Source organism: Coloeus monedula, assembly GCF_965178545.1.
Source record: "Coloeus monedula genome assembly, chromosome: 10".
In the NCBI taxonomy this organism is placed as follows: Eukaryota; Metazoa; Chordata; class Aves; order Passeriformes; family Corvidae; genus Coloeus; species Coloeus monedula.
In genome coordinates, this window is record NC_138790.1 from 9,305,458 (window position 1) to 9,333,049 (window position 27,592).

The 27,592-nt window shown below is 38.9% G+C and overlaps 1 protein-coding gene across 1 annotated transcript in view; it reads right to left on the minus strand.

Annotated features, from left to right (window-relative positions):
• Window positions 1-27,592, minus strand: part of DOCK10 (dedicator of cytokinesis 10) — a gene marked incomplete at its 5' end in the record, with an annotated part of 144,254 nt that overhangs the window by 42,792 nt on the left and 73,870 nt on the right. The window contains 18 exons of the mRNA XM_082287920.1: window positions 420-506; window positions 1,154-1,275; window positions 1,427-1,550; window positions 3,437-3,529; window positions 4,390-4,455; window positions 5,087-5,274; window positions 6,382-6,461; window positions 7,726-7,848; window positions 13,307-13,389; window positions 13,989-14,111; window positions 14,851-15,075; window positions 16,624-16,779; window positions 17,669-17,752; window positions 19,891-19,967; window positions 21,595-21,784; window positions 26,258-26,392; window positions 26,660-26,788; window positions 27,101-27,173. Coding sequence (XP_082144046.1) covers window positions 420-506; window positions 1,154-1,275; window positions 1,427-1,550; window positions 3,437-3,529; window positions 4,390-4,455; window positions 5,087-5,274; window positions 6,382-6,461; window positions 7,726-7,848; window positions 13,307-13,389; window positions 13,989-14,111; window positions 14,851-15,075; window positions 16,624-16,779; window positions 17,669-17,752; window positions 19,891-19,967; window positions 21,595-21,784; window positions 26,258-26,392; window positions 26,660-26,788; window positions 27,101-27,173 — 2,158 coding nt within the window. The remainder of the gene's footprint in view (window positions 1-419; window positions 507-1,153; window positions 1,276-1,426; window positions 1,551-3,436; window positions 3,530-4,389; window positions 4,456-5,086; window positions 5,275-6,381; window positions 6,462-7,725; window positions 7,849-13,306; window positions 13,390-13,988; window positions 14,112-14,850; window positions 15,076-16,623; window positions 16,780-17,668; window positions 17,753-19,890; window positions 19,968-21,594; window positions 21,785-26,257; window positions 26,393-26,659; window positions 26,789-27,100; window positions 27,174-27,592) is intronic.

A 27,592-nucleotide genomic window follows, 5' to 3' on the forward strand; every position in this document is an offset into this window, starting at 1 on the left:
GAAGAAAATCAATTTATTTAGTCCAATCCATTGGCCAGCACAGCTTGCTAAATTCCAGGTGCTTTGATTAATATTTTTTCAGTGTTGTGAATAATTATTTTTTCCCCTCACAATCTAAGGCATTTCAAAGGCCAGATTTTTTTTCTTCCTGGTGCTTACAATTTATTTTCTTGCTGTTTAAATTGATATTCCACAATTTTTCTGTTGGTATAATCTTAAGCAATTTTTATTTTTCCTTGAACTGTGTATTTAATCCTTAAAGTGTGTGTTCCATCGCTGGCATCTTGCCATTCTGCACTGAAATAATCTTTAAATGTTATAGGAACGAATTCATACAAGATTTTAAAACCCCGTTCAGACATTCCCTGACACTTCCTGTGTGTAAGCAGGTCATAGAGCTAAGAGGAATGCTGACTTACCTGAGTATTTACTGTTGATACAACAAAAGTAGAGACTTTGAAAAGTGGTTTCCCATTGTCTACCCATTTTATATCACTGCCAATCTGCTGTTAAAACAAAAACAATAAAAAAATATTTCCCCACCTACTTCCTACTTTTTCAAGTTTGCATCAATTTTCAGTGCAGAGCCTTGCACATGAGTGTGCATGAACCGCACTGGCTGCTGTGCTTTCACATACACCATCACTGCAATACAAAGCCACTTTTCAGCACAAGACCAATGCTACCATTTAAGGGACCAGATCCTGCCCCACCCTGTCCTCATGACAATAGCAAAACAAACACAAGGAGGCAGAAATAATCCAAGCTGGACTGGATCAGCGGGAAAATATGATATCACACCACAAAACTGGAGAATGAATCATGACTGTGGAGCACATCAGCTGGAGAATGAATGTCATATGGCCTGAGTTTGTGAAAAGAGTTCTTTTTGACCACTCTGATACACATTTTGAGGAGTTACAACATTGTAGAATAAATAAAATACACTTTTTCCATATACACCTGTGAATCAGCAACATAGGACACTCAGTCCAGTGTTGCATGTATCAGTTCCTATATTCAGTATTTCTAAATCAGAAACCCTATTTACCCTTTACACTCCCCAGCAAAATGCAAATGTCTGATCTCATGAAAAACACCTGCGAATGGATGCTCTGTGCCATTTGAGTAACATGGAAGTGTGAATGAATACCTTTGTACTCGATGGCTCCTGAAGGCTCAGGTAGTTGGGGGGAAGGCTGCTGGCCACTGGCAAGTGGTGTTCCTGGGAAGCCAACTGGGCATCTTTCAACAAAGGAAGCCAGGCAAACCCCACTGTGCACAAGAACAAATAAACGGGACTCTTTGGAAAAAAGAGCTTCTAAATTTCAAAGGAAGACAGTAACATCCAGCCAAAAACTTTGAAATCCTTATATGAATGTACATAATTTATATTTATAATTGAAAGTAATTCTACTACAGGTACCTGGTGTTTCCAGAGCCTCTTTCTTTTTGGCATTAGCTTTTGCATTTATGTCACAGGTAACATGATAAAATGAAAACAGAATGTGGTGTTTCTTATGGAGTTGAGTGGGAAGTTCAATTTTCACCTGAAATGTAAAATGTTACACCTCACTTTAGTTTAAAAATCAATTAAACCAGGCATCAGAGATGGGCTAAATGAGTGATATCTCTCTACACAGAGGTCTAACTATAGCCTGCCTTTACTGGGTAATGTTTGCCCCATGGTAATAAATGATCACTTAAGGAAATTGTTTATGATGATCATCTATCACTTTTACTTAAAACAGCTTTTTTCCCACTTTGTTGTGTGGAGGAGTATTTCATTAATGATTAAAGAGTGTAAGATGAAAGAGGACAGAACTAAAGAGTGGTGGACTCTGCTTAGAAGTGATCACCTGCACTTTAGCAGCCATAAAATAGCCAGCCCCAAGCTCATATTTTCAGGATGACCAAACTAAAAACTAAAATGACATCTCTGCTACTGCTTCATCATCATTTCATGGCAAAGACCAAGTAATAAAGGCTGACATAAAAATAAACTTTTATTTATGATTTCTGCTCAGTCTTTAATCCCGTATCATGCTACCCATGAATCCTACATACTGGTTTTCAGGTGTTATTAACCTATTGGAATAAAACTACAAACTAATCTGAACACGTTACCATAAGAACTAATAAAAATGACCCTTTGCTCTTGTGAGCTGTGATGAAGTTTATCCAAGTTAATCCTATGCTAAAGTAAGGGTTAGAAATCATTGATAAATGCTTCCACTGTTAAATCAGCTTATGGGTAAGAACCTAATACCATAAACATAGATATAAAATGGGCACTCAGAGATGGAGATTAAGACAACTTTCACCTTAACATCCTACATTCTTTTACATTCTGCACTTGCTTTACCAGGGACATTCAGGACAGGTGCACGCACCTCTTCCAGCCAAATTGGCTATTAACATCTGAATTCAGCTCCTCATTCAAATTTAAAGTAATCTCCCCAAACCAAGTGGCTCACTAGCATCACATGAAGGATGCTTTCAGACATGTTAAACCCAAAACATATCTTGTAAACGATTAGCAAGGAGTTCAGAATCTCTAAAAATTTAATGCTTTAAGTTCCACCTCAGTTCCTAAACAGGAATCTTAAAATTCATACTTCACACCTAGTTGTAGATTATCTGCTGATCTTGCCTCTGCAATTTTATGAAAGCAAATTTTTACTGAAAAAAGGAAATTTCACTGACTAAGAGAACAGTTTGGAAAATGCTGGCTAACTACTCTATGCTGTTTGCCAGTCTTACCACTACACAAAAAGCAGTAGTGGAAAATCCAGAACAGAGACTTGACATTCACAGGCCCTCAAACACACCAGTCACTGATAGGGTGAAATTCAGTTCACCTGCAGGAAGCCTGGGGAATCAATACTTGATGTTGGTGAAACATAAGGATGCATGTGCGACTAACATTTGGCAAAGGCCACCACATGAACTATTCTGTAGCTGCATCCTCAAAAGCACCAGCTAAATGCCTTGCTGCAGCCACCACACGTCACTGTACATTCTGTTCAGACCACTAGATCAACAAAAATGCCCCGATGCAGATCTTATATCTCAGAAAGGGATTTGTTCTGACACTTGGCTCCACACTTCATCATAATGTTTACTGTTTCCATTAAATTCAGAGATGCAGCTGGACCCTTAATGTTATCCAGACGTGCATTTTAGAGAGCTGGACTGTTCCTAATTAATTTTACAGCATCTTAACTGTGCTCAGAACATCTTACAAAAGGAACAATTCACTGAGTTGATTCAAGAAGGAAAAACAGAACGTGAGACAGCATGTCAATCTACATAGCACAGCCCCTTCCAGATACACAAGCCATTGCAACAGAAGCGTTCTGTACAGATATTTTTCAGTCTCATTGGCAAACATGTGGGATTGGCAGACATTTGATGAAAGAAAAAGCAGACTGACCTCATCATAGAAATCAGGATTCTGGGAATGATGTAGCACAGCAGTGTAAGCTGACGTTGCAAATAATGATCCACCTGGCTTCCCATAAATACACTGATAAAAGTAACATGTTTTCATTACATTGTGAAATTCTGCTGAAGACACTAGTATTGGTATATCTAATATGTATGTACATTTAAAACACTATCATGAAAGATTGATCATTACTTTATCAAATATTAAAAGAAATGTATTAAGTGCTCAAACCTGGATTTTTTTATACACACTTCCAGTAAAAGTCCATTGATTCTGTGAAAATTACCCTATGCTCAATTAAGCAATGCAGACTCCTTAGACTTGTTCCTTGCTGTTATCAATTTCAGAGTTTTCTGCAAAAAGCTTTACAAAATCTATTTCACTTTTATGCAGTTCAATGCACAATACAGTGCTTTTACTGACTTTCCGATGTTACAAAAGCTATCCCTGTTAACAATCTCTTTTCTGGCAAGGTCCTCTCTGGGCACTCTTGATTACTGAGTAATGGCAATTTTATTTATTGCTGGGAAAACCAGACCACAACTGGACTATGCAACAGACCTTGGGCAACAGCACAGCTAAGAATTAAGTCTCAGGTCTTTCTAACTTTGCGCATCACTCTTTTCAACCAAGTGTCCGGAGCTCTATGAGAAATGTAGGATAAGTGGTAAATTCTAGAATAAGCAAGACGCACTGTAAAAAATGGTTCAGTTTTCTAATACTATCTTCCTTCCCCTCCACCAGCCAGAAAGCTAGCACTACAAAATGGAATCACTATGACTAGCTGGGTTCTAACAGAACCACAGTGCAAATGTAGAGGGATGTATGGCAACACCCACTCTTTAATTGTTCTGGTTTAGTATCGCCCTTATTCCTGGATTTTATAAGTAATCTCCTCAGAAACAGCACGCTCTGAATATACTCCTCTTGCAGCTCACCTTCAATGGCTTTGCTCCTTCTTCATCAGAGCTTTTAAACTCAATACACACTGTTATATTCCGTGCCTGGAGAGACAGGAGCATATTAAAGCTTAGATCAGAAATGGGGTACCCTTAAAAACTCAGGCAAACTACAGAGCTGAAAGAAGGTCTTTTCAGAATCCAGGAGAAATGTGCAGATGGTGTATCAATATTTATAATGCCTGTAAATCACAGTGATATCACTAGAAATACAAATTCCAAGAAAAACTGGCAAAATGCAAGGTAGGCCTCAAAATGACTGTGTAGAAGCAGATTATTAAGTGACAGGACTATACCTATATCTTATCCTTAATTAGTTTTCAACCACCATGAAAACACAAGTGGTACTCAGGTTTCATTTAAGAACTACAAAAATTATCCAGATTAATTTTATCTGCTCACATTATGTCATTACCATAAAGCCCTTCTGAAAATTGTGAGGAAGGTATTACCACATTCTCTCTCTTTGCACCACTAGTACAACCTAAAATTAACCCATAGATTCAACTCATCAAAATTGTACCAATATTTTATCATTGCAAATCCTGAAAAAGATGAAAAGCCAACTCAGTGACATCACCATTTTCCTCTCCTTTGTAAGTACTCCTTTACTCCTAAAAGAGTTCATGCAATGTATGACTACCCCATGTTGGTCTGAATCAGTCACATACTGTACCTTGTTGAAGTGTTTTTGGCTGTCATACTTGAGGTGTTTTGGATAGATGTATATTTGGTTCTTGTACACTCTGTAAGGTCGAGAATATTTTGTTGATTCCTGCACGAATTCCTCAACTTCCACTGTAGGTTGATGCTCTTTTACATTATGGAATGGCTTGATTGGAATAAAGGATGAAGTTACACAGTCTTCAAAAGAAAAGGAAAGAGAGCCATCACATATTGTGTTTGTTTTTACAGTCTTACTATGAAGAGTAAGTAATATTGAGATGGAACATGCAAAATCCTGCCTTTATTTACAAAGAATGAGTAATGCTGAGATGCCTTAAATTTACATATTACCTCAGAACAGTGGCAATATGTCATCCTCAAATGGTTTTTCTCACTTGAGTTAAACTGGACAGCATTGGTAACCCCTTTTGACACAAACATAGTGTTTGGTGACATTTAATGCTGTAAGAGCCCCATTGGTATATGGACAATTTCTGCAGAAAGTACTGAGAGATACTGCTTCTAATCAATTTTACAGCTCAACAGCTTAAGTTTTTCTATTATCTAATAACATAATAAATAAAATGAAGAAATGAGCAGTGCAGAACTAGATCAAATACATGATGTAATTGGGATAACTGAAATCAGATCAAGAAACAGAAGATGAAAATAAGCACTCTGTCACTGAGACTGGGAGAGATTAAAACTGGACAGAGAATACTTTCTCTTCCTATGCCATTAAATCAGTGAGGCATTTAACTTTATGGGGAACTCAAGCTGAGAGTGGCCACCAACTTAGGGATGTCCAGAGCTACCAGAACTATTTCTGGGAAAAGCCATTGGACAGACGCTGCCTACAAATTCCTTCCTCAAATCATAGAATAACGCCCAGGAAAATACCAATATGGTGTGAGGAAGCTGAAAGAAGCTTGTGATCCCTCACATACACCACAACAAATTTTACTTCCCTCTAACCTAGTACAAGAGGAAATTGCCAGCTTCAGAGCAATGCAGGTGCTCTGCAACCCATGCAGGATGGGGAGAAGTGGCTCTAGGCCAGATACAGCAGTGTGGTTTCTTTCTCCTCTTTCACAGGCACTAAAAACTGGGGTGCATCTGGCCAGGTACAGGATGAAACAAAGACTGGCGTAATTAAATGACAACAAACCAAAAACACTCCCCTGCATACATTTTCCTACACAATGGACACTTCTGTCAGAACTGTCTCGAGGCATGATTATGGATTGAAATCCTATGACAATATCCTATTTAATTAGAATAATTAATTTTCAAGTGGAATCATACTTGGATGTTCCAAAGGAACACAATCAACTGCAATGTCCAAACAGCCAGGTATAGTCTGTATTTTGCTAATCTTCTCCGCTCTGCAATGAGATAAATGAAAAAATTTTAGAAAATTAGAACAATAGAGATGATACCATCACAGGAATTAATCTAAAATGAAAAACAGACCCTGATTTAAGATATAAATATACATGAAACACATTTAAGATACACCTATTGGCTATTAAACTCTAATCAAATATAACAGCAGAAATAAAATATGATTTGGTTTGTGGTCTCTTTTTTTTTTTTCTTAGTCTCATTCCTGCCTTCTTTTTGCAAGCAATATTATTTTGTAGAAGACAAAGAAAGTGATGAAGCAAAATTTATGAGAATTAACTACCTACTTTTACTTTCTAAAATATTCCCTAAAAGGAATTCAATAAGCACTGGGATGAGAAGAGCTCACAGCATTGTGGCTTCTGCAAGTACCATGCTGAAAAGGGACCAAGACATATTCCTTGTGCCTAAGCAATTTGAGTAGTGCCAAAACTACGATGCTAAATCTCTTTTGTCTAGAAGGTGTTTTAGAGACACAAACACAGCAGTGGTAACACTAATGAATAGTCAGTTGAGTGTCCTGACCAGTAACAGCAAGATGGCACAGGAAGTTAAGGGCCTGATCCAAGCCCCATGGCTGACAGTCAATCTTTCTATGATTTTTTTTTTTTAAATATAAATGGAAAAGAAATTATTTAGATGAATTCCTTTTTAGGCACATTTAGAGTAGAAGGGACAAGAAGAAATACACGGTTCAATTCTCATGTCACTTATCCAGTATAAACACAGACCCTGCTCTAGGATTAACTTGATTTATACCTGTGTGGAAGACTATTCAGCCAAACCTCTGTTCAGTAATTTCCAGACTGTAAAACACTTGGAGAAGGTTTTTACTTTTGATGTCCATTCTTCAGTTTGCCACGGAAACTCAAGCAAACAAAAGCAAGGAGCTGGGAAACCCATAAAAATGCTTTTTTTCTTTTTTCTCGTTTTTTTTTCCCCTGAGATAATGTTCTCTTTTTGAGTACTTCAACTGCATCTTCCCCTGATAAAAGCTGATTTAAGCAATCACTATTTTTAGGTTATAATAACATTTATTTTAATGTGCCAAATGATGTTACAATTTTCCTGGAAAGTCCAACTTCAAGCACTCTTTGGCAGGTAATAACCTAATGTGAAAAAACTAATGTAATAAAATTTAACATGGCCACTTTGGCACATTGTGTTAAATGAAGAAAAAAACCAGCAACAATTATTCTGCACAGCTTTATAAAGCTTCAAAGCAAATCAGAAACTTTTCCTTACCTTCTGTATTCTGCTATTAGTTTAATCAAATCTTCCATGGAAATCTTATTACTTTCTTGCCTGAATAAAGGTGAGAATCGGGAGTCTCTGTCAACATTTCCCTGGTTATCTTTAAACACTGGCCTATAAAGAAAGAAAAATGGCATATTTATAAACACTCATCCATATATATATATATATATATATGTATATATTTGAGCATTTGAAATTGTCTTGTAATCTTTTAACAAAGCTGTGATATGAATTCTTACAGAAATTCATGGCCTCTCTGCAGATTATCACCCTAGAAAGCATTGCCAAACTTTATGTTTGCAGGAGCAAAGCCAATTTCAGTTTATTCCATGTGAATCCCAGTCCTGCAAAGATCTCAGACCTGGTTTGAGTGAGAGCCTCTCACCCATCATGGACACGACTCCTCACTTCAACAAAGAGACTGATTCCTTATTTCAAGGAATCAGTTTGAAGAATTCTGTGCATCCATAGGTGGCTTCATCCATAGGCAATTTAATCCAAGAAGTTATTATCCAAGGAAAATCATTATAATTTTAAACAACAGAAATCATAGCAAGCTGTCAAATCTCAACCACCACCTCCTACCACATAAAGAAACACAGGTTAGAGACCTCAATGAGTGCTCCTGTGCATTAAATCTGTCCTGTGTCCTCCAGGAGCATGACACCAGCTCACTGTGGCTTAGCATTCCTTCAAAAAACAAGTTTGGGCAGCACCAACTAAATTTTTGATGAACCAGTTACAAAGTGCCCAACGAAATGGAAAAGTAGGATAACCATCTATAACTGAGAACAATAAATATCAGCTGTTGTGTGCACAGGAAGACATTTCCAGACATTTCCATTCCTGCTCATTGACACTTGCAGGATTTAATTAAGACACTCCAGTGCCCTTTGTATATCCTCAAGGGTCACACATGCTGGCTGGACCAGATAACGTAACAGCCACCCAAATTAATCAACCTTGGATTCAACTGTAGTATGAAAATCGTTGCTTAACAAAAGTAAAATGTTCTTGACACTAAGTGCTGTTCTGTGAATCATTTGGCCAATCTTGCTTCCTTAATTTACTTCTCTGTTCCACTGCCAGTGAGAAGAAGAATTGATGCCAGGACAAATTGTTGCCAGATGCAAAACAACGGAGCAAACCTTTGGAAGAGGATCCCAAGAATAAGTATAAATGCACCGTATCTTAACTTAATTAACTGAGAGAAGCATCCCTATTTCAGTTCTTTGCAACTGTAATGATCAACTCTCTTCTATCAGATTTTTGCCTCCAGCTGTTGGAGGGAATAAGGTCCACACCAATACACCATGTCAAAAAGCTTACTAGGGAGAAACCAGACCTCATTTCTGGCAGCCACCACTTACTCTACAAATTCTCTTAAACTGCTGTCAGAAAAAAGAAAAAGGAAAGAAAAAAGATTTAATAATTATTACGGTATTGGTGACACTATGGTATTTCTTGGACTCAGCACTGCTTCCTCCTCCAGACTAACAGAGAGGACCAAAACATTGGGTGCGTGATTTCCGCTGTGCCACTGGGCTCTGCAATGTGATGCTGAGCAAAACCAGGCTCTGCTGGAAACTATTAACTGATTCCAGTGCAGGCTCTGGCACCGAACAAACCCCTGCTCAGTGCAGCAGAGTGTAGGGGCACTCACCAAGGAAGGGCTGGGAATACAAGTGAAAAGGAAATGAAGCTGGAAATAGCTCACTCTGGGTCAGTGGTATTGAGCACTGCCTTTCAGGAGGCTCAGGAACACAGCATCATGATCCTCAAGGTCTCTTTAAACCCAAAAGCTTCCGTGATTGTGCACTCCTCCCCTCTGGTTTGGAGTCAGAAGGGCTTTACAGAGTCGTCCTGCCTACAACCACTGCTTGCTCCAGAGTATCAGTGCTCCCTGGCTATCACACACTCTACCTCTAGGACTGGTTCAGCAGCATATCCCCACTGAAATAATGCACCCAGGACAAAACTAAAGGCATGAAACTACTACAAAATGGAAATATTTTTCATCTCTCCAGCTTACACAAAGTACTCAATTTATATAAAGTTCTTAGAACCACATGAGTAGTTTAGATGTCCACTGAAAACAAGATAATCCTTCTTAAAAAGGTATGTTTTATGCACTGGGAAAACTGTACTGGTGTCTCCATTCCCCGCAATTATTAAAGCTGAAGAATTGCCAGAGCAGCAAGTATTGAATGTGTTACAGCTGCAGTCAAGTAACTGCAATCCCATGTTTTGCTAGATCCTTGCAGGCGGAACAAAAGTGCTCCTTTGTCACAAGGAACATACGGAAGGCATTTGAGAATGACAACTGTCAGGTCAAAACAAGGAAATGCTTTGAAAACTTCTACAGTCCAGGGGTCCAATATTAGTCTAATACATTAACAATTGCCTTAGTGCTGGGCACTTATTTACTGAGATGTTTTAATAAGAAACATTTCACAGAACTAAACTCCTGAAGAGATTCTGAAAGTGGTAATTTAGGGGTAAGCAAGTTAATAAATTACACTAAAGAAACTGTAACATCATCTCAGTACTTAAAGTGTTTATATGATTCTGCTCTTCTGACACTGTTAGCTGATTGTCCACAATTCTAAAAAAATTCTCTGAGCACAGAAAACCTACACATTGTTCATCATTTAACTTTGAAAAAAGTACTTTTGATGTAGTGGTTTATGACTTGCAGGAAAATTGCTCACCTCCAGGGTTAGACATTCAGTGAAAGATCTGCAGCTACGGGAAATCAGTGCAGTCTCACTGCCTTCAGCTACCTCAACCTACAGCAGCTAAACCAAACCAGCAGCTGCACAAGCTGCTGAAGGATTCAAATATTAGGTTCCAAAACATTATGTTTACAAGGGTGGAGAAGGTTTGAAGGAGTAAGAGTGTAAAAACTAATCTCTGTGAATGAAGTTTTTCCCCCCACATTACAATATGTAGCTGAGGCAGATATTTGCAAACTTTGGCAGTTCTGGCAGGAATATGAGACTCTGACACACTGTAATTCTAACACATAGCGTAATTATACCTGCGAGAGCACACAGACACCAGATTTCCCAGCAGGAAATCAGGGAAGAACCCTGAGTCATGCTTTTGAGCAATGCTAACAAACTGGTGCCACAGGAGCTAATTAAGAGTTTCAGTCACATGTGCAATACTCAGCTGTCAAGAGTTTGGCTTGCTGAATGCATACGTAAAAATTGCACTGTGGCCATCTGTAACTGCTTTAAGGAGGGAAAATTTCCACACAAAAACAGGAGTGTGCTTAATGCCAGAATGAACTAACTGGAAAACACATTTCCAAACCCAGGGTCTTGCTATTTATCATAGCCAAACCATTTTTTCCCCCTGTAGCGCAATAGCCTCATGTGGAAACTTCTATTTTCAAGCTGTGAAAACAGAAATAGATTTTACACTCTGCTTTTACCAAAGTCAGACCTGAGCAATGTTAATACACAAATAGATGTAAATAAGTGTGGAATTTTTATTTTCTCAATGCACCTCAGCCTGACAGGCATTTAGGGTGCTCTGTGCCTCACAGGGATAGAGGCCACAGCAAACTTCACTCATGTCTGTAAAGACTTCCCTTAGGCAGAGCAAGTGCAGAGCTGCAGCCACAGTTCTGGGCTGAGGCACACAGTCCGTGATGCACTTGGGCAGTACAGCTGTGGAACACACAGCCCAGCAGCTGAGAACCAGGGGAGTGGGGCACAGCCCAAATCCTGCTCCTGCCCACTCCCTCTCACCACAAGGCAACAAGGGATTGACGCTTGGGGAATCCTATAAAAGGAAAACACACTTCTTTCAAAATGAGAAGAAAACCTTTCTGTATTTTATTTTTGGCAGGATTTGCTGAAGCTGTGGAAGAATGTTCTAGCCTTCTTTATACGCATGAGTGCCTGGCCAAACCCTAAACTAGTTAAAATCATAATGACTCCTAAAGATAGCTACAGCAAGGGCTGAGTTGCAGAACGTTATCACTGATGGTACTGCCACAGAGCACAGGCAGGCAGACAGAGTTAATAGGAAGCTCCAGGTCAGTCTGGTGCCAAGCCTGCACCACCTGCCATTGCACAGTCTGTTACATGGTAAAAGTGTCTCTATCAACCCATCAGTATGATTTTGATGAAAGGTCCTCCAGCTACACAGACACAGCAAATATTTATGAGCATCCTTGAGCTTGGAATGACAGATCAGAACACATTATCTGCCTTTCTCTTGAGCACTCACTTACCTCTCCTGTTCTTACTGGATACTGAGAAAGAAAGTACATAAATAAGAAATAAATGAACGCTTCAAATGGCCATACCACTGCATGTTTTCTTCTTTGCCATCTAAGCACCATATTCTAAAATCAGAAGCTTTCCTCTGCACATGTCATGGGAAACTGTGCCCTTCTGGAGCTCTGTGCTCCCCAGAAGAAGCACACACCACAGAGCTCTCTCATAACTATGGGCAATGCCACAACACGAATTTTTCACCCAGCACTTGCTCTTCCTTTCTCCCTACTGAGAGCTTTAGGCAGCTCTCCACCTGGCCTGCTACTGTGAGAACAGAAGCCACAGAGAAGGAGGAATGTTTTCACTTGGCAATTGAAAGCTTTCCTTTTTATAGGGAATATAAAAATTTATATTCCCTGCTCTACACATGGCAGAAAGAAAGGAGAGCTGTCATAGGGACACACAGGAGGGTCTCCATTAGGAAGCTCTCTCATTCCAGGGCAGCAGTAAGTTGACGAAATTAAACAACACTGAGAAAGAAAAAAGGGAGAGGACAGAGAAAGGAATTACATCAAAACTTCAAGGAAGAAAAAAAGGGAAAAAAAAAAGCCGTGTTTGCTAAAAGGGGATCAAAAGACACAGGGGTGCCTCAATTTTGAGGTGAGACCAGCAAAAAATTATACAGGAGGAGAGAGAGAAAGAATAAAAATCCATTACTGCCACTGCACTGACCTGCAATAAAACCCAACTGACCTGCCAAATGAGAAAATAGAAGTTCTCCATCACCTAACCACAAAAAATGCAAGAGTACCTGAACCATAATCCCTCAATATTACCCCCAAAGCACTTCAAGTCCTTGGTTAGAGTTTTCTTAAAACTTGACAGGCATCATAACAAGAACAGAGCTTCACACCTATGCATCTACTTTCTAGGTGGCCACTGCAACTCTCTTTCAGACCACAATTCTCTTTGCAGGAAATTCTTGTGAGAACTGTGACTTTAACATCTCTTTGGCAATTTTTAGCACCCAATGAATGGTGGAGCTCACGATAAATTGATATTTCATCAGCTACCTTTGCTGCTCCCTGGCAACTTCACTACACACCTGAAGAAAAGATTCCACCACAGTAACATTTAATGAGCAAGTAACGGACGTTTAGCTGTGAGAAAAATAGGGCAATGAAACAAAAAAACTGCAGGATATTCTGGGGTCCTGGACCAGAGAGAAAGCTTTGCTTAGCTTCAGGCAGAAAAAGTGGGAAAGAATAAAAGGATAGAAGCCCAAGGGAATAAGCAATAAGATGCTTATTAAAATCATGAAAAGAATGAATACATACCTCACTGACCAAGCAAATGGCATACGGTATTTCCCCAGCTTGCTGCAGAACTGTTTATTGGATTTTAACACTTTCTGTGCCCACTGCAAAAATGGAAATGTGAATTATTTCATCAATAGCATTCTAGCACCTTAAATGGTGCACAAAGTACATGCAAGCCGAAGAGGCTACAGCATCACTACAATAATTTGGCCTGATACTGTTCATAACAAAAGGTTCCAGGGTGGACAGCAGAGACATCACAAGATGAATATGATGCTGCTGACAAATTAAACCCTTTCACCACTCCTTTATTCAGAACTGCATTAAAGTTGTTCCAGTTTTCTGTAATTACCAATGCAGGTGCAGTGCCTGCTCTCAGACACAGACAGGTGCCTAGGCCAACTTTGCTCATGTACAAAGTTCCCTAGCTCATAATTTCTAAAAGATTGCTGAAAGACAATATCCCTGTACTAAGGCATAACCAGCACAGGAATGCACCACAGATGGTTTTGCATGTTGCAGGCAAAATGGAGCTTCATTCATTCAGTCAGTGAACTTGGACATTTGCTTTCTGAAGCATGGGGCGCCCGGGAGCTTGTCCTGTTCAGCAACCACACACTGCTGAGATACGGTTTGTGATGCCTTCAGCTTCCAGCACACAGAAGCTACAGAGAAGGAACTGATGTTCCTGTTACATTACCTTAAAAGAATCAGGATTCTTAATGTAAGGTTCGGCACTGCTGGCAATGTTTCCCGTAAGCACCTTTTCTATTTTTGCCACTAGTACAATCTCAGAATGAGGATTACTTATGGAGAAAAGAGCCTGTGGATAAAAGAGAACAGTTCAAAAATATACAGCAGTACTGGAGAAAGGAAATACTGCCAGTGCTCTCTGTTCATGGAAACAGTAACAAACCAAATCCAGAAATGAGTATTAAGGATTATTATCTTGATTTATTCAACACAGACAGACGGAAAAGAAAATCTTTGTATTAGTGCTGAAGTCAACTTGTGCACATGCAGCACCTTGCAAACAGACTGATTCAAGTCAAAAAGCAGTATGACCATGTTAGCATGGTCTAACCTAACTGTTCCTCTCTTGGGCAGCACCTAAAAGCTGGCCTAAATCAGTCATTCCTCAGGGGAATGAAAGGAGGAGAAAAGTAACACATGCTGCTGTTTCAGCACACAGCTTATGGCAACAGCAAGAATGTGAAAGCACTTTGAGATTATTGCAGCATCTAGGCATCTAGGTGTTGGTCTGAGTTGTGATTTTGTCTGGCTGGTTGGAAGAGCTCAGAAAATGGACCCAAAGAGCACAGGAAATATGGGTGGTTTCTCTAAATAAGAGACACTAACTTTTATCACAGTTTTGATTGTAAATGGTCTATACAGGGTTCTCAGAAAGCTGTATATGAGTACAACCAACACATGAAAAGGCATTTTCTTGAAAACAAGAACCACTGGTAGTATACATGACTTCTCCAATGAAAAAGAATACTACTGATCTTTCTAAAGAAGTCACACAGGTCACTAAGCCATGCAAGTCGCACGTGGAGTACCTGTTTGGGGTATTTCAGCCACTCTTCTGGGAACCCTTTGACCTGTGGTTCTTCCATTTCATTTGAGTCAATACTTGAGTCAACTGCACCATTTTCTAATAGACACGAGGAACCTGAAATCATCTGTCTAACCAGAGTGTGGTTCAAATCCACATGAAAATCAGCAGAGATCTTCCTGCCATCCCTGACGTCATACAGTGCCACGCTCACAAAGAAAGGTTCTACCTAGAGAAAATACCAGAAACATAATACAGGGGTAAGTGAGAGAATGAGGGTAAGGTCTGTCTTTTAATGGATTTATGCAACTACAAAAAAAGAAAGTAAATATTATTTAAAAATTATGAGATACATTAAAAACACTCACACACCCCCTTGCCCAAGTTAGTTTCAAAGCATGTGATTTTAGGGGCTTTCTTTTTTTGTCAACAGGGTACCAGAAGAGGAATTGAGAGCTTAGAAACTCACAGAATCAAAAGCAACTGGATAACTAATTATTAGAGTAAATGAATAGAGTCCCAGTAAACACACCGCAGGATTTTTAAAATGCAGATTCAGAGTCATTATAAAAGAGGGAAGAGTGAGTGTGGGCTTTCCAGGGATCGTCAGAAATGCAACACAAAGATGACAAATGCAAGGGGATGGAAAATGTTTACTGGTACAAACACAAAAGCGTGGGTGTATTATTCTGTGGGAAACACATGTTCCATTTTGCTGGGAAACCAGCACTCAAACCACTCTGACAGTGCCCACTTATCCTATGGCAGAGCAACAGGGAATTCAGTCCTGTGACTGAAAGTAACCTTCAGAGAGCATCCACAGTTCTGACAGAATAAATCAGCCTCAGAATAACACCACCTGAGCTGTCCAGAAATCAGAACCTTAAAACTGTGGCGATAAAGAGCAGTGCATAACAGGAACAGTGTCCTATGCTTTTTCAGCCTCTGCAGTGAATATTGCATGCCCTTGGTGCAGTTATCGTGACTTTATTTAATAAACAGTTATTCCAGTCTGCCAAAAAAAGATATTGATTACATCATGCTGAATTTGCACTCACTGTAGAGGTCATCTTCAAATGAAAAACAAATCAACAAACAAAATCAATGCCTCATATGTAATATATGAAAGTGGAGTTGCTGGGACACTGATGTCTCATAACTTTCCTGCTTCAGAGGAGAACTAACTAAAAGCTATAGACTAACATCTACATCCCAATTTTCCCTGCCCCTTTTTTTTTTACAGTAAGAATAAGCAAAATTTTCTGTTTTGTCCTGGTTTTAGCTGGATTTTTCCACTAGATGAAACATCCTGTCCTTTCTATTTTGCTTTCTCTCCTGTAACTTTATCTGCTTGGCTCCTGGTCTCTCTCAGAAAAAAAAACAGCAAAAAAACCCCAATTCACCAGCAACTGATATTCAATTACCTCCCTACATAAGTCTTGGCAGTTTAAACTCGTTCTTCTTATAGCAATTGTTAAGAATCCTCAAGGATTTAAACATTTTTAATTCTCCACTGAACTGTAGCTAAAAGTCTGCAATCTAAATCAGCTTCAAAATATCTATTGAAAAGTTAATCAGTTTCATTATTCAGTCCAAAGGGATGGTCAGGGGAGGAGGAGTGAATGCAGTATGCACGTGTGAGACAGCTTTCCTTTCACTTCTCTTTCCAAACTAACACATGTACAGAAAGAGAAAAAAAACCCCAAGCATCAAACCAACCAAAAAAAAAAAAAAAAAAAAAAAAGAGAAAAATCACAGAGAAATAAGAAAAGCTTACATTGGTTGAGGGATCATTTTCATTTTCAGTAACGCAGGCCTGGAGATTCAAACTGAGGGATTTGCAGGTTATCAGGATCCTCTTTGCAGGCTTTTCTTCAAATGGCTTTATCACTGAGTCTCTCCCTGGAAGCTCCCTTTTCTGAGGATTCAATGCCTGAAACAAGTTGGGCAATTTGTTATACATAGGAAAAAACATCATATTCCAAAACTAAGTAAGCTTTTTAAAGGTCTTTGCAACCACTGAAACACCTGAAAACCTCAAAAGTCACTCTTGATATCTTCATATTACTACAGTAAATGAGTGTTACTCCCAATTTATAGATTAGGAAACAAACCAAAAAGATTGCCTGAGAACATATATAATATCAGAGGCAGAATTAGGGATTCAAATTAGATTTCCTGTAATTTTAGAACAGACTTTTTTCTTGTTTACTTACTGTTTCTGAAACTTTAGCTTTTAATCTCCTCATATAGATTAAAAAAACTCACATTTTCAGATTATTAACACCACATTTTAGAATGAGATTGCAGGCATTTCCCTCTTTTCCCATTACTTATATGCCACATTACTATTTCAATTCACTTAATACTTTGAATAAAGGTCTTGTAGCTGATTGACAGCAGGCTCAAGTTTAAATATACACTGATCCCATTGTTACTTAAGCCTTCTTTTTAAGTAAAATAAAATTTCTATTTAAATCACATTCAGTGCAAGAAATAATGTTCTTTGAATCCTCACATTAAATGTTAAACTTTGCTTTAATGCTTGTTTTAAGCTCATTCAGAGTTTAGCTCGACTGGACTGGGTGACCTCCAGAGGTCACTGCCATCCTCAGCCATTCTGCAGTCAAAGTGTAGAGTCTGTACAGAAATCTCTGTGGACTACAGATAGCTCCCCTCTCTCTTCACAGCTGAAGCCTTGGGTATACCCAGTTGCTTGCTGAAGTGCAAACCACTTTCCTGGCTCAGCTAACCCAGTTAGCTCGTGCCACCTGTACTTTAAAACTTCTAAGAATTGAAAAAAAAAATTTAGAATCTCTTACTGCTATATCAGGATCCAAAGAGAACAGGTTTAGCCGCTCTGTATTCCGAGAAGCTTTCACTGTTTCTTCTGTTTCTGTGATGTACTGTGGTGACAAATAATAAATTAGTTTTCTGCACAAGAACAGAAATCCATAGTTTTTAGACTTCTAAATGAGTGATCCATGTTTCACTCACAACAACATTTCCCATTTCTGCAACAGTTTTCCCAAAGCATTTCCATGCACACTCTGCTTGTGAAGCAGGGATTTTCAGGCCATGACATACTTTTAAGAAATCCAAAACCAGATCAATTAAGTAACTCAAGTTTTTGTATGTTCACATGTGCTATCCATTGAGTAAGATACACCAAAATCAATTTAGAGATTCCCAAGATGAGGGAAATAAATCCCAAAAAAAACCAGCCCCACAGAAAAACACCTGCCAGGGGAAGGCAGAAAGGGGAGCAGCAAATGGCACTCAGACTCACAGGCTGGGCAGACACACAGACTGCAGCATCACCCAAAGGGAAGGTTGAGAGTCCTCTCCCATCCACCCTCTGCCACAGGGAGGATCACACATACCTATTTCCTTTCTGACAGACACATGCTTAAGTTAATAGCAAGCTCTCTGACAAAACCAATTTCACCTCCTGAAGCTGCCTGGTGCTTTCCTACCCCACCTTCTAAAAGTTTATCCTTATGTCTAACTGTGGTAACTTTTTCCTTGCTATTTAGCCTCACTTATCCAATATGTAAAGTAAGCCCTATACATTTCCCTTCCCCTTAAAGATCCCTTTGGATAGCTCTGAATTTTTTTTTCTCAGTCTAAACATGCTCAATTCCTTCAATCTTTCTTTGCACTTAGATTTCCCCTAATTTTTAAATTGTTAATCTCTGAACTTTTAACAGAGTGTCCATCTTTTCTGGTTGCCTAGGACTGAGTACAACCCTTAGTTACCATGGCACAGGATATTCTCTTGTTCAGGTCCCATTCAGTGTCTCACATCTTCCACACCATGACATTGCCAGCACACATTAAGTAACAAGCAGCAGTAGCAGCCCAGCAAGACCAAGAGCTCTACATTGACTTCCTAACATGCACTGCCTGTGGCCTGACCTGAAGAGGTAGGCCCTGATGTGGCTCTGGTAAACTGGTTTAGAGATGGGATCAGCATATTTATCTGCCACAGACTAAGGAAAGGCCACAGAACACTGCTGCAGCCAGGCCTACAGAGCCAGGGTGGGGGAACAGGAATTATCCATATAAAGGGCAAAACAAGCATCACAAAACAAGCTGACCATCTCCTATAGCCTTGCAGGCACCAGTGGTCTTTGAGATATCAGTAAGATACTTCTGAGATATCTGCATCAAATAAATCATTAGATAGAATCTATCCACAAACAAGATGATCAGACACTTCTGCTGCTCTTAATACATAAACCACATTTTATCTGGTTGGTTGTTTCGTGTTTATTTTGTTTGGTGATCTGATTTTTTTTTCTTTTTCTCATTCTAGGTGACCACTTCACATATATGAATATGATCTACAGTAAAATTCTGTCCTCAATTGCATAGACAGCTTTCAGTTCAAATCTGTGTGAGTAACATCCTCAAACAGCATTTGGCTGTGTAGACAGACAGTATCTACAGCAGCTCACTGGCAGAAGGCTACAAACAGATTGTGCATTTGTTTAAGAGAAAGCAGTGAAGCATTTCCAATCTAGCTTTTCATTAAAAAGCTTCTTAGCACCATCTACAATTATCTCATCCACATGAAGCAGTTTATAAGCTCCAGAGGACAAAATGCCTCCCCTGGTAGCACACATATCTTTCAATGAAGTTACAAAAGGCAATGAGCACTTCAGAGCTCCCTTCCTTGCCAGTCACACAGGAAATCTTGGCTCTCCAAGGGCCAAACTCTACTGAAATGCAGTTCAGATGAGCAAATATTTCACACATAACTGCAGGGACCAGACCCTTACTGCCTTCCTGGTCTAAATCAAAATACTCTGTGGAGCACCTGCTCTCTCTGCATCTGATGGAGATTTTCTCACTTAAACAAAAGGATGAGTTACTCAGAAAGAAGATTATTCCTGTCATTTGTTGTGCCTCTAACAATTGTAATAGACTGTGCTATATTTTTCAACCTTTCACAATATTAATGATTAACCTATTGGCAGGCATTTTTCACCTAGGAAATTCTTTGCACTAAACTTGTAAAGAAAAACATAACATCCATTACTTTCGCGAAGTCTGGGTGCAAGGTGTTCTCTGAAGAATCTGCCTCTTCTTGAGAGCAATCATAATTCACCAAAACTTCTGCAGGGTCTTGAAGAGAAGAAAAAAAAAAACACAAAATGGTTTTATTTTTCTTGCTATTACCATTGTGTTTAAAAGATAAAACCCCATATTTCATGTTATTTCTTTTTATCTCCTTCAGTCTCATCAGGCTACCAAATGGAAGCGACGCTCATGTAAACCTCTGTCCTCCTGAACCTCATCTCCACTGTTGCCCACTGTATCTTAGTCTACATTTAAGCTTCCAAACAACAGGCCTGACTGCTCAGTGAAACATCCAACACATTCACCCATGACAAATATTCATGCCCACAACAAAGGGACGAATCAGTCTCTTCTGATGCAACACCAAAGGTTTATGTCAACCAAAAGATTTTGGATACCCAGTAAAGGGAGTATTCAGCGAGGCAGGCAGCACCTTACCTGCCCGTTGGGAAAGGAAGGGATGCAGTGTCTGGACTCCATGAGCTGCAAACCTATGGATCCAGAGAATAGCACTAAACACAAGCCCTGTGCTTTACTCAGCTCACCAGGGAGTGCTGTTTTCACTAGGTAACTCCCCCATGTGAAAGAAGTCATTGCAGTCACTTTGAGCTCTTCTTGCCAAGAAAGCCTCATGTCTTTTGACAAGTTAACTCCATAGCACATTCCTGTTGCTTGTTATCAGCTTTTTTACCAGTAGAGACTTCTGTTTTCTGTTAGCCTGTGTTTTTGACCTTTTATGCACATATGTCTTGCTGTTTCATTAATATCCCTTAGGGGTAGGATTTTCAAAAGTACTCCTCTGATTCTGAAGTGCAAGTCTCTTGTGCCTCCAAATTACAAAAACATCTTTGGCTATATGAAGAGTATCCTGTCCTTCCAAAATTAGAACTTATTATAAATATCAGGCTAAAGAGTTCAATTAGCTCTGAACATCCCTAATGTTCGGACGCATGTGGATTCAAAGCTTTGACTCAGCTCAGAGCACACGCATTCTACATCTCTATTAAGGTTTCAAGTGTTTTCAGCCTTAGAATTTCAGCTGGAGTTCATCCAAACTGAATGTGGATTTATTATGTGGAGGAATGAGTTACTGCCACACGAAGACTGCAGTATAACAGAGCATCCAATTCTTTCTTCCACGGTGAAAGTATAATATGCAAGCTCAAAAAAGCAAGAAGTAAAAGTCAATAAGCTTTCAGAGAAAGAGCCATATACCACAGCTGGGATTTTTTTTTTTTTTAATTATTAGCTCCAGATTTTTAGAGAAAGCAAAATGATGGAAAAAGAACTGATCTAACCACTCTCCAGCACAAAACTCTCTTAAACTTTCAGAGTTCCAGGACAGTAAAACACAAAGTACCAGTAAGATCATTGACAGAGAGGACTAAATTTGAAAAAGAGCTGCATATGCAGAATGGAGCCACGTTGCTCCTGCTGACTTTGTGGGAACAGCTTTACCTCCCCCTCCAGCCTTTTGAAAATGATCTGAGGGGAGTTAGCTGACATTGTTCAGGGATTGCCAAGACTGGTGCTGCTTCGTCAGAAATCAATAGGTACAGAATCCATTACAGACTCAGGCAGTTAAAATGATTAAATACTGATATGAAGGTTCCACTTTTTTCACTTGTTTAAAAAAACCCCAACAATACAAGAGATTTTTCACTCTTACCAAGTCTCAGATCAGTGAGATCTGCACTCTTCCTCTCCTGAATTGTTCCCTCTGGATTTATTTGCAGAATTTTGTTAAGAGTGAAAATCCAGTCATCCATATCCTGCTCATTTTCAGCTGCCAGCACAAAGTATGTGAGGTCATTCATTTTCAACTCAAAGGCATGTTTCCTAAGCCTGTTATTCTGTTGGAACAAAAGGAAAATAAAAATAAACACTAGAAATAATACAAAAAGGTACTGAAAAAGTCATCCATAAGATGGATTTGTATATGGCCACTCCTTAAAATGACATTTAAGCAAACTTCAGCGGCTTTAAAGAAAATCCAAATAGTGCAATATTAACACAGATTTATGTCCATTTGTGCCTTTAAGAGCTTCTATGGCCAAACATATGTCCCATATTTAGCCACAGAAATCTAAGATGGACAATACTTCAGAAGGGAATACCTCCCATGTGGAACAATAAAAGACCTCTGGTCACAAAGTGCAGCACTGCTACACGAGTTGAAGCGGTCTGGAGAGAACAGCTCTAAAAATCAAGTCTCTTACACTTTACCAGCACACCAGACACAAAAAAGATAAACAAAAGTACTGCTAAGTCATATAAATATTTGGGGGATAGTGGGAACAATCTTTCCAGAAGATTGCAACAGGACAAATTCCTGCACAGTAACTATTACAATGGGTACTTCCCACGTCTACTTTTGTCTTAGATTTTAGAAACAACTTAGGGGATTTCAACAACTTTTCACAAGAGGCAAAGGTGAGGTATAGCGCTGGTCAGTCATTGCAATGCTATCCTTTTCAAGCACAAAATAAGAACAAATGCCCAGTATACTGGGAATAGACTGAGTTCTGAGATCTGTTCTGTATCACCAGATTTTACTGGCAGGAGATGATGAGTCTATCAATTTGTGTCATAAGAATTAACAGGTACTTAGTTACTGAAACACCTCAATAAAATTAAACAAAGTGATGGGATGTAACATAATGTGCTTCATTTCTCAAATCTACCCAGTTAGTGAGGCACATATCTCGTAGTCTTAAGGAAGCAGTTGCATCAATTTCTCTCCTCCTTGCTTGTATCTGAGAGAACAGTAATGCATTCTATTCCCTATTGTTTCACTGAACTTTTAAAGCTGACTGACGATGGACATCAGTGCCACCATTTTGATTTCAATATTCCAGAAGATTGCCATCACTTTGTTGACAGATTTAACCTTGGAGTGATGCTGACAAATGAAAAAAAAAAAAAAAAAAAAAATCCACCCCATAACTGGCCATTTCACTCCATTTTTTCTTCCTTAACAGTCTCAAATAACATGACAGTGGTCTCCTGTAGTTCTGCATACTGTAACTATTTTTCTGCATAGTCCTATATGAACAAGTTATTAAGAAGCTTCTAAGCCAGATGGTGAGATGATAGTGATATTTTTATTTAAGAGGAACAGAGGCAAAATCTGATAGTGATTAGCAGAGGAGGAGGAGAACCCAGGACACTGAGAAGCAAGTTCCATGAACATTTTTTTCCAGCAACAAAGATTATTTAGAAGATTCCTACCCAATCTGTTGCTAATCACTTGCTCCAGTTCTTATATTACATGTCATGACCCAGATCAGGAATCACTTAAGACTGAACTACTTCTTCTGGAGCTACTTGGGTCAACAGGGTCAGACAAATCTTGGCTTTTCAAACTGACTTGGGATTGTGTGTGTGCATATATGTGTGCATGTGTGCTGTTTTCTATTTCTGCTACTGGAAATTCTCTTGATAGGAAATAATTTTCCTCTGAAGTGCTCTATGAAGGTGAATATTCTTTCAGGGTTATAAATTTTAGTTCTTCAAACACAGGGTAAGAATAGGCTTGGGTTTTGCAGCAATTGGTTTGGGTGTTCAGTATTTATCCTGATCCTGAAATCACTCAAATTCTCCAATCATACATTCAAGCTAATGTAAAACAAGGACTAAAATGTCATTAAAACCTGTTACGTATGTATAAAATCATATAACATAAGGGCCTGACCAAGAGCTAGAAGTTGAACAAAACTATGCCAAGAATCTTAGGTAGTGGCCATTCAAAACTTTCAAAGATAGATTATTTGTAAAGTGGATTATGTACACCAGTTTATGCATAATCTACAAAGAAGAATGCTATGTTTCAATTTTACTTCAGATAAGACAAAAGCATTTAAAATTAATGCATTTCTTTTCTATTTTATATACTTCCTTTTATGACAGGGCCAAGATCTTTAAATCAGGTACTGAAACACAAAACGAATGCATTTATTGTCTATATTATGTACTGCCCCTCATAGACATGGCCAAGATCTTTAAATCAGGTACTGAAAGGCTACCAGACATTATCTAATACAGCAATACATCTTGCATGCTGAATCTTAAGAACATCAGGCAGGGCAGGAAAACTTCAATATCCACTTTTCCATCTGCACTTCAGACTTCTGGCAAGCAGATGAGATCTACAGCAAAGTCTTTGTTTTGAATCTAAGGCCAACTATTTTACCTTCCTAATCAGTTAACAGGAAAAAAAAAAAAAAGGTACCATTTCTCAGTTTGCTCCTCTATAGAACTCCTTCCATACCTTGACTTCTTATCTTCAACACTTAATTTCAAGTTCAAAAATTTCTTCCAGAAGGAAATAATACAAGATTCAAAAAAGAGACTATGAATGAGCTATAAATGAAACATCAGGCTAAGTCTAATGCCTGGAGGGTCATTCTTCCAAAATAACAGAATTGTTTTGGAAGCACTTTTTATTTTATCTGGAGATGATTCCTCTGGGATGTTTACTACAATTTTGATATTCTATCTCTATCAAACAGGAGCTCAAAGTCATTCATAGAGACTTAAATTATTTATAGAGGTATGAAAAGTCATTAAATCACAATGTACATATCACATTTTTTCACTAAAAATTCAGTTTTACCCAACTCTTTCTCCACATCCTCGGGTCTCCCTGTTTATGGCAACTCTAAGCCAGGTTTTGTTTTTGAGCCCTATGATTCCAAGTCCACCACAGGCTTTGGCAGCTGATGATATTCACCCTAGTACCCCTTTGGCTAAGATTCTAACTTCTTGCAAGTGAAGATAGCTCAAATTTGTGAATCCCATACTAAACGTCAATCAAAGAACAATCACAGAAACTTGTATCTGGGGACAGGCAAGAGGAGAACCCACCGGTCAACCAGTTTAGGACAATTTGGAGGAACACTGTAGATTTAGAAAGCAGTTGTCAAAAGCTCAGGGGGAGGAGGATTTCAAAGCTTTCTTGAGGTATTTTTGTCAGAAGTTAGTGAAAAAGGACAGAAAACTTGCAGTCAAGGCATTTCTGTTATCCTGGAGTGTCACGAGAAACAACACAGCAGAATGGACACCCCTGGGATACCATTAAATGTGTACATAACAACACCCTACAGGGCTGGACTGGAGCTCTGGCTGAGACCCACCTTACAAGCAACACTTGCTGCCACCAGGCAGGAGCAAGCAGCAATTTCTAAACAGGATTTCTCTCTAACAATCTCCTCTACAGCTTCTGCTACACTTCCAAGCTACCTGTGTGGGTCTTTCAAGCCAATGGATTGACACTGGCAAACATCCCTGTCCTACATGCTTCTCTCCACCCTGTTCTACACCTGTTTGAAAAAAGAGACAGCCTTCTGAACAGCACAGGGGAAATGGCCATTGCCCACAGAGCTGGGGACTGTCAGCAAATACTTGTTCCCAGAGTGAATCACTGGGAACTGATTATTTTTCTTGCTCCAAAGGGTTTTAGAGGTGAAGGAGAGACATCACAACCAAGAAAAACTTTTGTTTATCAGGGGTCTTCCCTTGTGTTACCTGAAAGATTTCTTTCAAAGCAACTCTCAAATCAGCCTGCCTGGCACTGTTACCAGCCTTTACTGGTTAAGTAAAGTATGGATTAAATAAAAGGCATTTCCTTCTTCAGTGACACAATGGGCTAGGTCAGTCAATAGCCACATACCATTCAAGGTAACATCTTGTTTAGAATGAAACAAAAGCAAAAAGAGAAATATATTAACAGAATGAGAGGACAGGAAGAAGAAGATGGAGGGAACAAGCTAATGACACTGTCTTAGGGGAACAGTAGGGGAAAAAAAAGGTTAGTTTAGACATTTCTGGCAAGCAAACAATAAGGTTCTATCCTACTTGATGCCATTAAGATTCTCTATCATCTCTAAAAGTGATGACCCTCAAGGAGGCTCAGGATACAAGATTAATTTAACACTTGCCCAACAGGTGATGCTTTTTAACCTGAATCTCTTTACCCCACAACAAGCAAGCATGTTCTTAGTAAGCATGAGGTAAAATCTGACATCTCAGAAAATAATTTCAGTGAAACACTCCCCCCCCCGCGCACAAACATTTCACAATATTTTTTTATCATGTTTGCCATGGACAAAGAGTGTGTGCATGGTCTGCTACCATAATTCAGCTGTAGTTTTTCGTAACTTGTCAGTCTGAGCATTTGCACCAATTTAAAGAGCAAAACCACTGATGCTTTCATTTCCTGAAACTGCTAATGAGACCATTATTCTGTTAATGAACGTGTTCTTCCACTTGCCTTTTAAAATGCATCCTAAACCCAAAACACTACAATGAAATAAACTGGAACTTACCTGTACAACTCCTGTACAAGAATCCAAAAAAATACATCCCTTTGGCTCCTTTGATATTTTTTCATCTTTATAAAAATTCATAATATATGAGTTATCCGACAACTGTGTCAGCTGGAAGTAGCGCTTTTTGAATGACTGAAATGGTGGGAAAGAAGCATGAAAATTGTTGTACTGCAAATTATTGTCACTGATACTTTATTCACAAGGTTTAAATAACAGGTAACTCCTGACTGCACTTCAATCACACTATTTTGCAGACAACTGAAATATTACTTTATTATCATTTAAAGCAATGTAATCAAACCTGAGATATAAACAGCTAAATGACAATGGCAAAAAGCGAGCCTCTTTGGGGAATATAAATCCAAAAGGAATAAAGAGAGAATAATGTTGTTTCCTTACCCGAACAGTAATGCTATTGTTTACAGTGCTGTTGAAATTCCCTTTATAAAGCCATCCAGACTTGTAAACTCCTGCTGCTAATCCTCCTCCACCACCACCACCTTTTGAAGATGAGTGGGATGTTGTGTCCTATATGGAAGACATGGTTAATATTGCATGGACTTGTTTTCTGAATTCCAAGATGAAAAAAAACTGCAATGTATGAATATCTACTTAATAATCACCCTTTCATTCCTTTTAAAATAAGATATTATTAATAGCCCTCCCATACACAGGATGACACGAGACAAAGCTGTTCCACTAATTTCAGAGCTATTAAAAATATGAAATACTTTATAGGAGATAATGACCTTCCATTATCATTCTTTATTTGATATTAAAGCAATAAATAACTTCCCCAGCGGAAAAAAACCCAACCCACACCAAAACCAGAATACATACTTCATCCTTATCCACATCTTCATGATCGATTTCAAAGGAATGTGATGGCAGTTTCTCTGGTCTACATTCACTTCTGGGAGGGGGGGAAAAAAAAGTATTTATTTCTTTATCTATTTGTTTATTTATTAAAAACAAATCATGTACCGGCTATTTCAGGGAGGTAACCATCCCGAGCCTCCATGGCAATGTCAGTATACCTTTTGCTATATCCTATTGTCTCCTTTAAAATCACTACACTTTTAAAATACTTTTTTCCTAAGCCACATGTATCTTTATTTTTCCCAAGACTATGAAGCTCTAACAGTTCTATACAAATGATGAAATACCAGTTCTTGTTCTCTTTGCTGCTTTTTCATGACAAAATTTTGCTAATGACTCTTTCTGTTCCCAGACAGACTGTCAGCACAGCACACACTAAGCAATCCCTAATCTCCCACCCTTCTACTTGCCCATGAAGCAAGAACACAACACCACAAAGCATAAAACATGGTG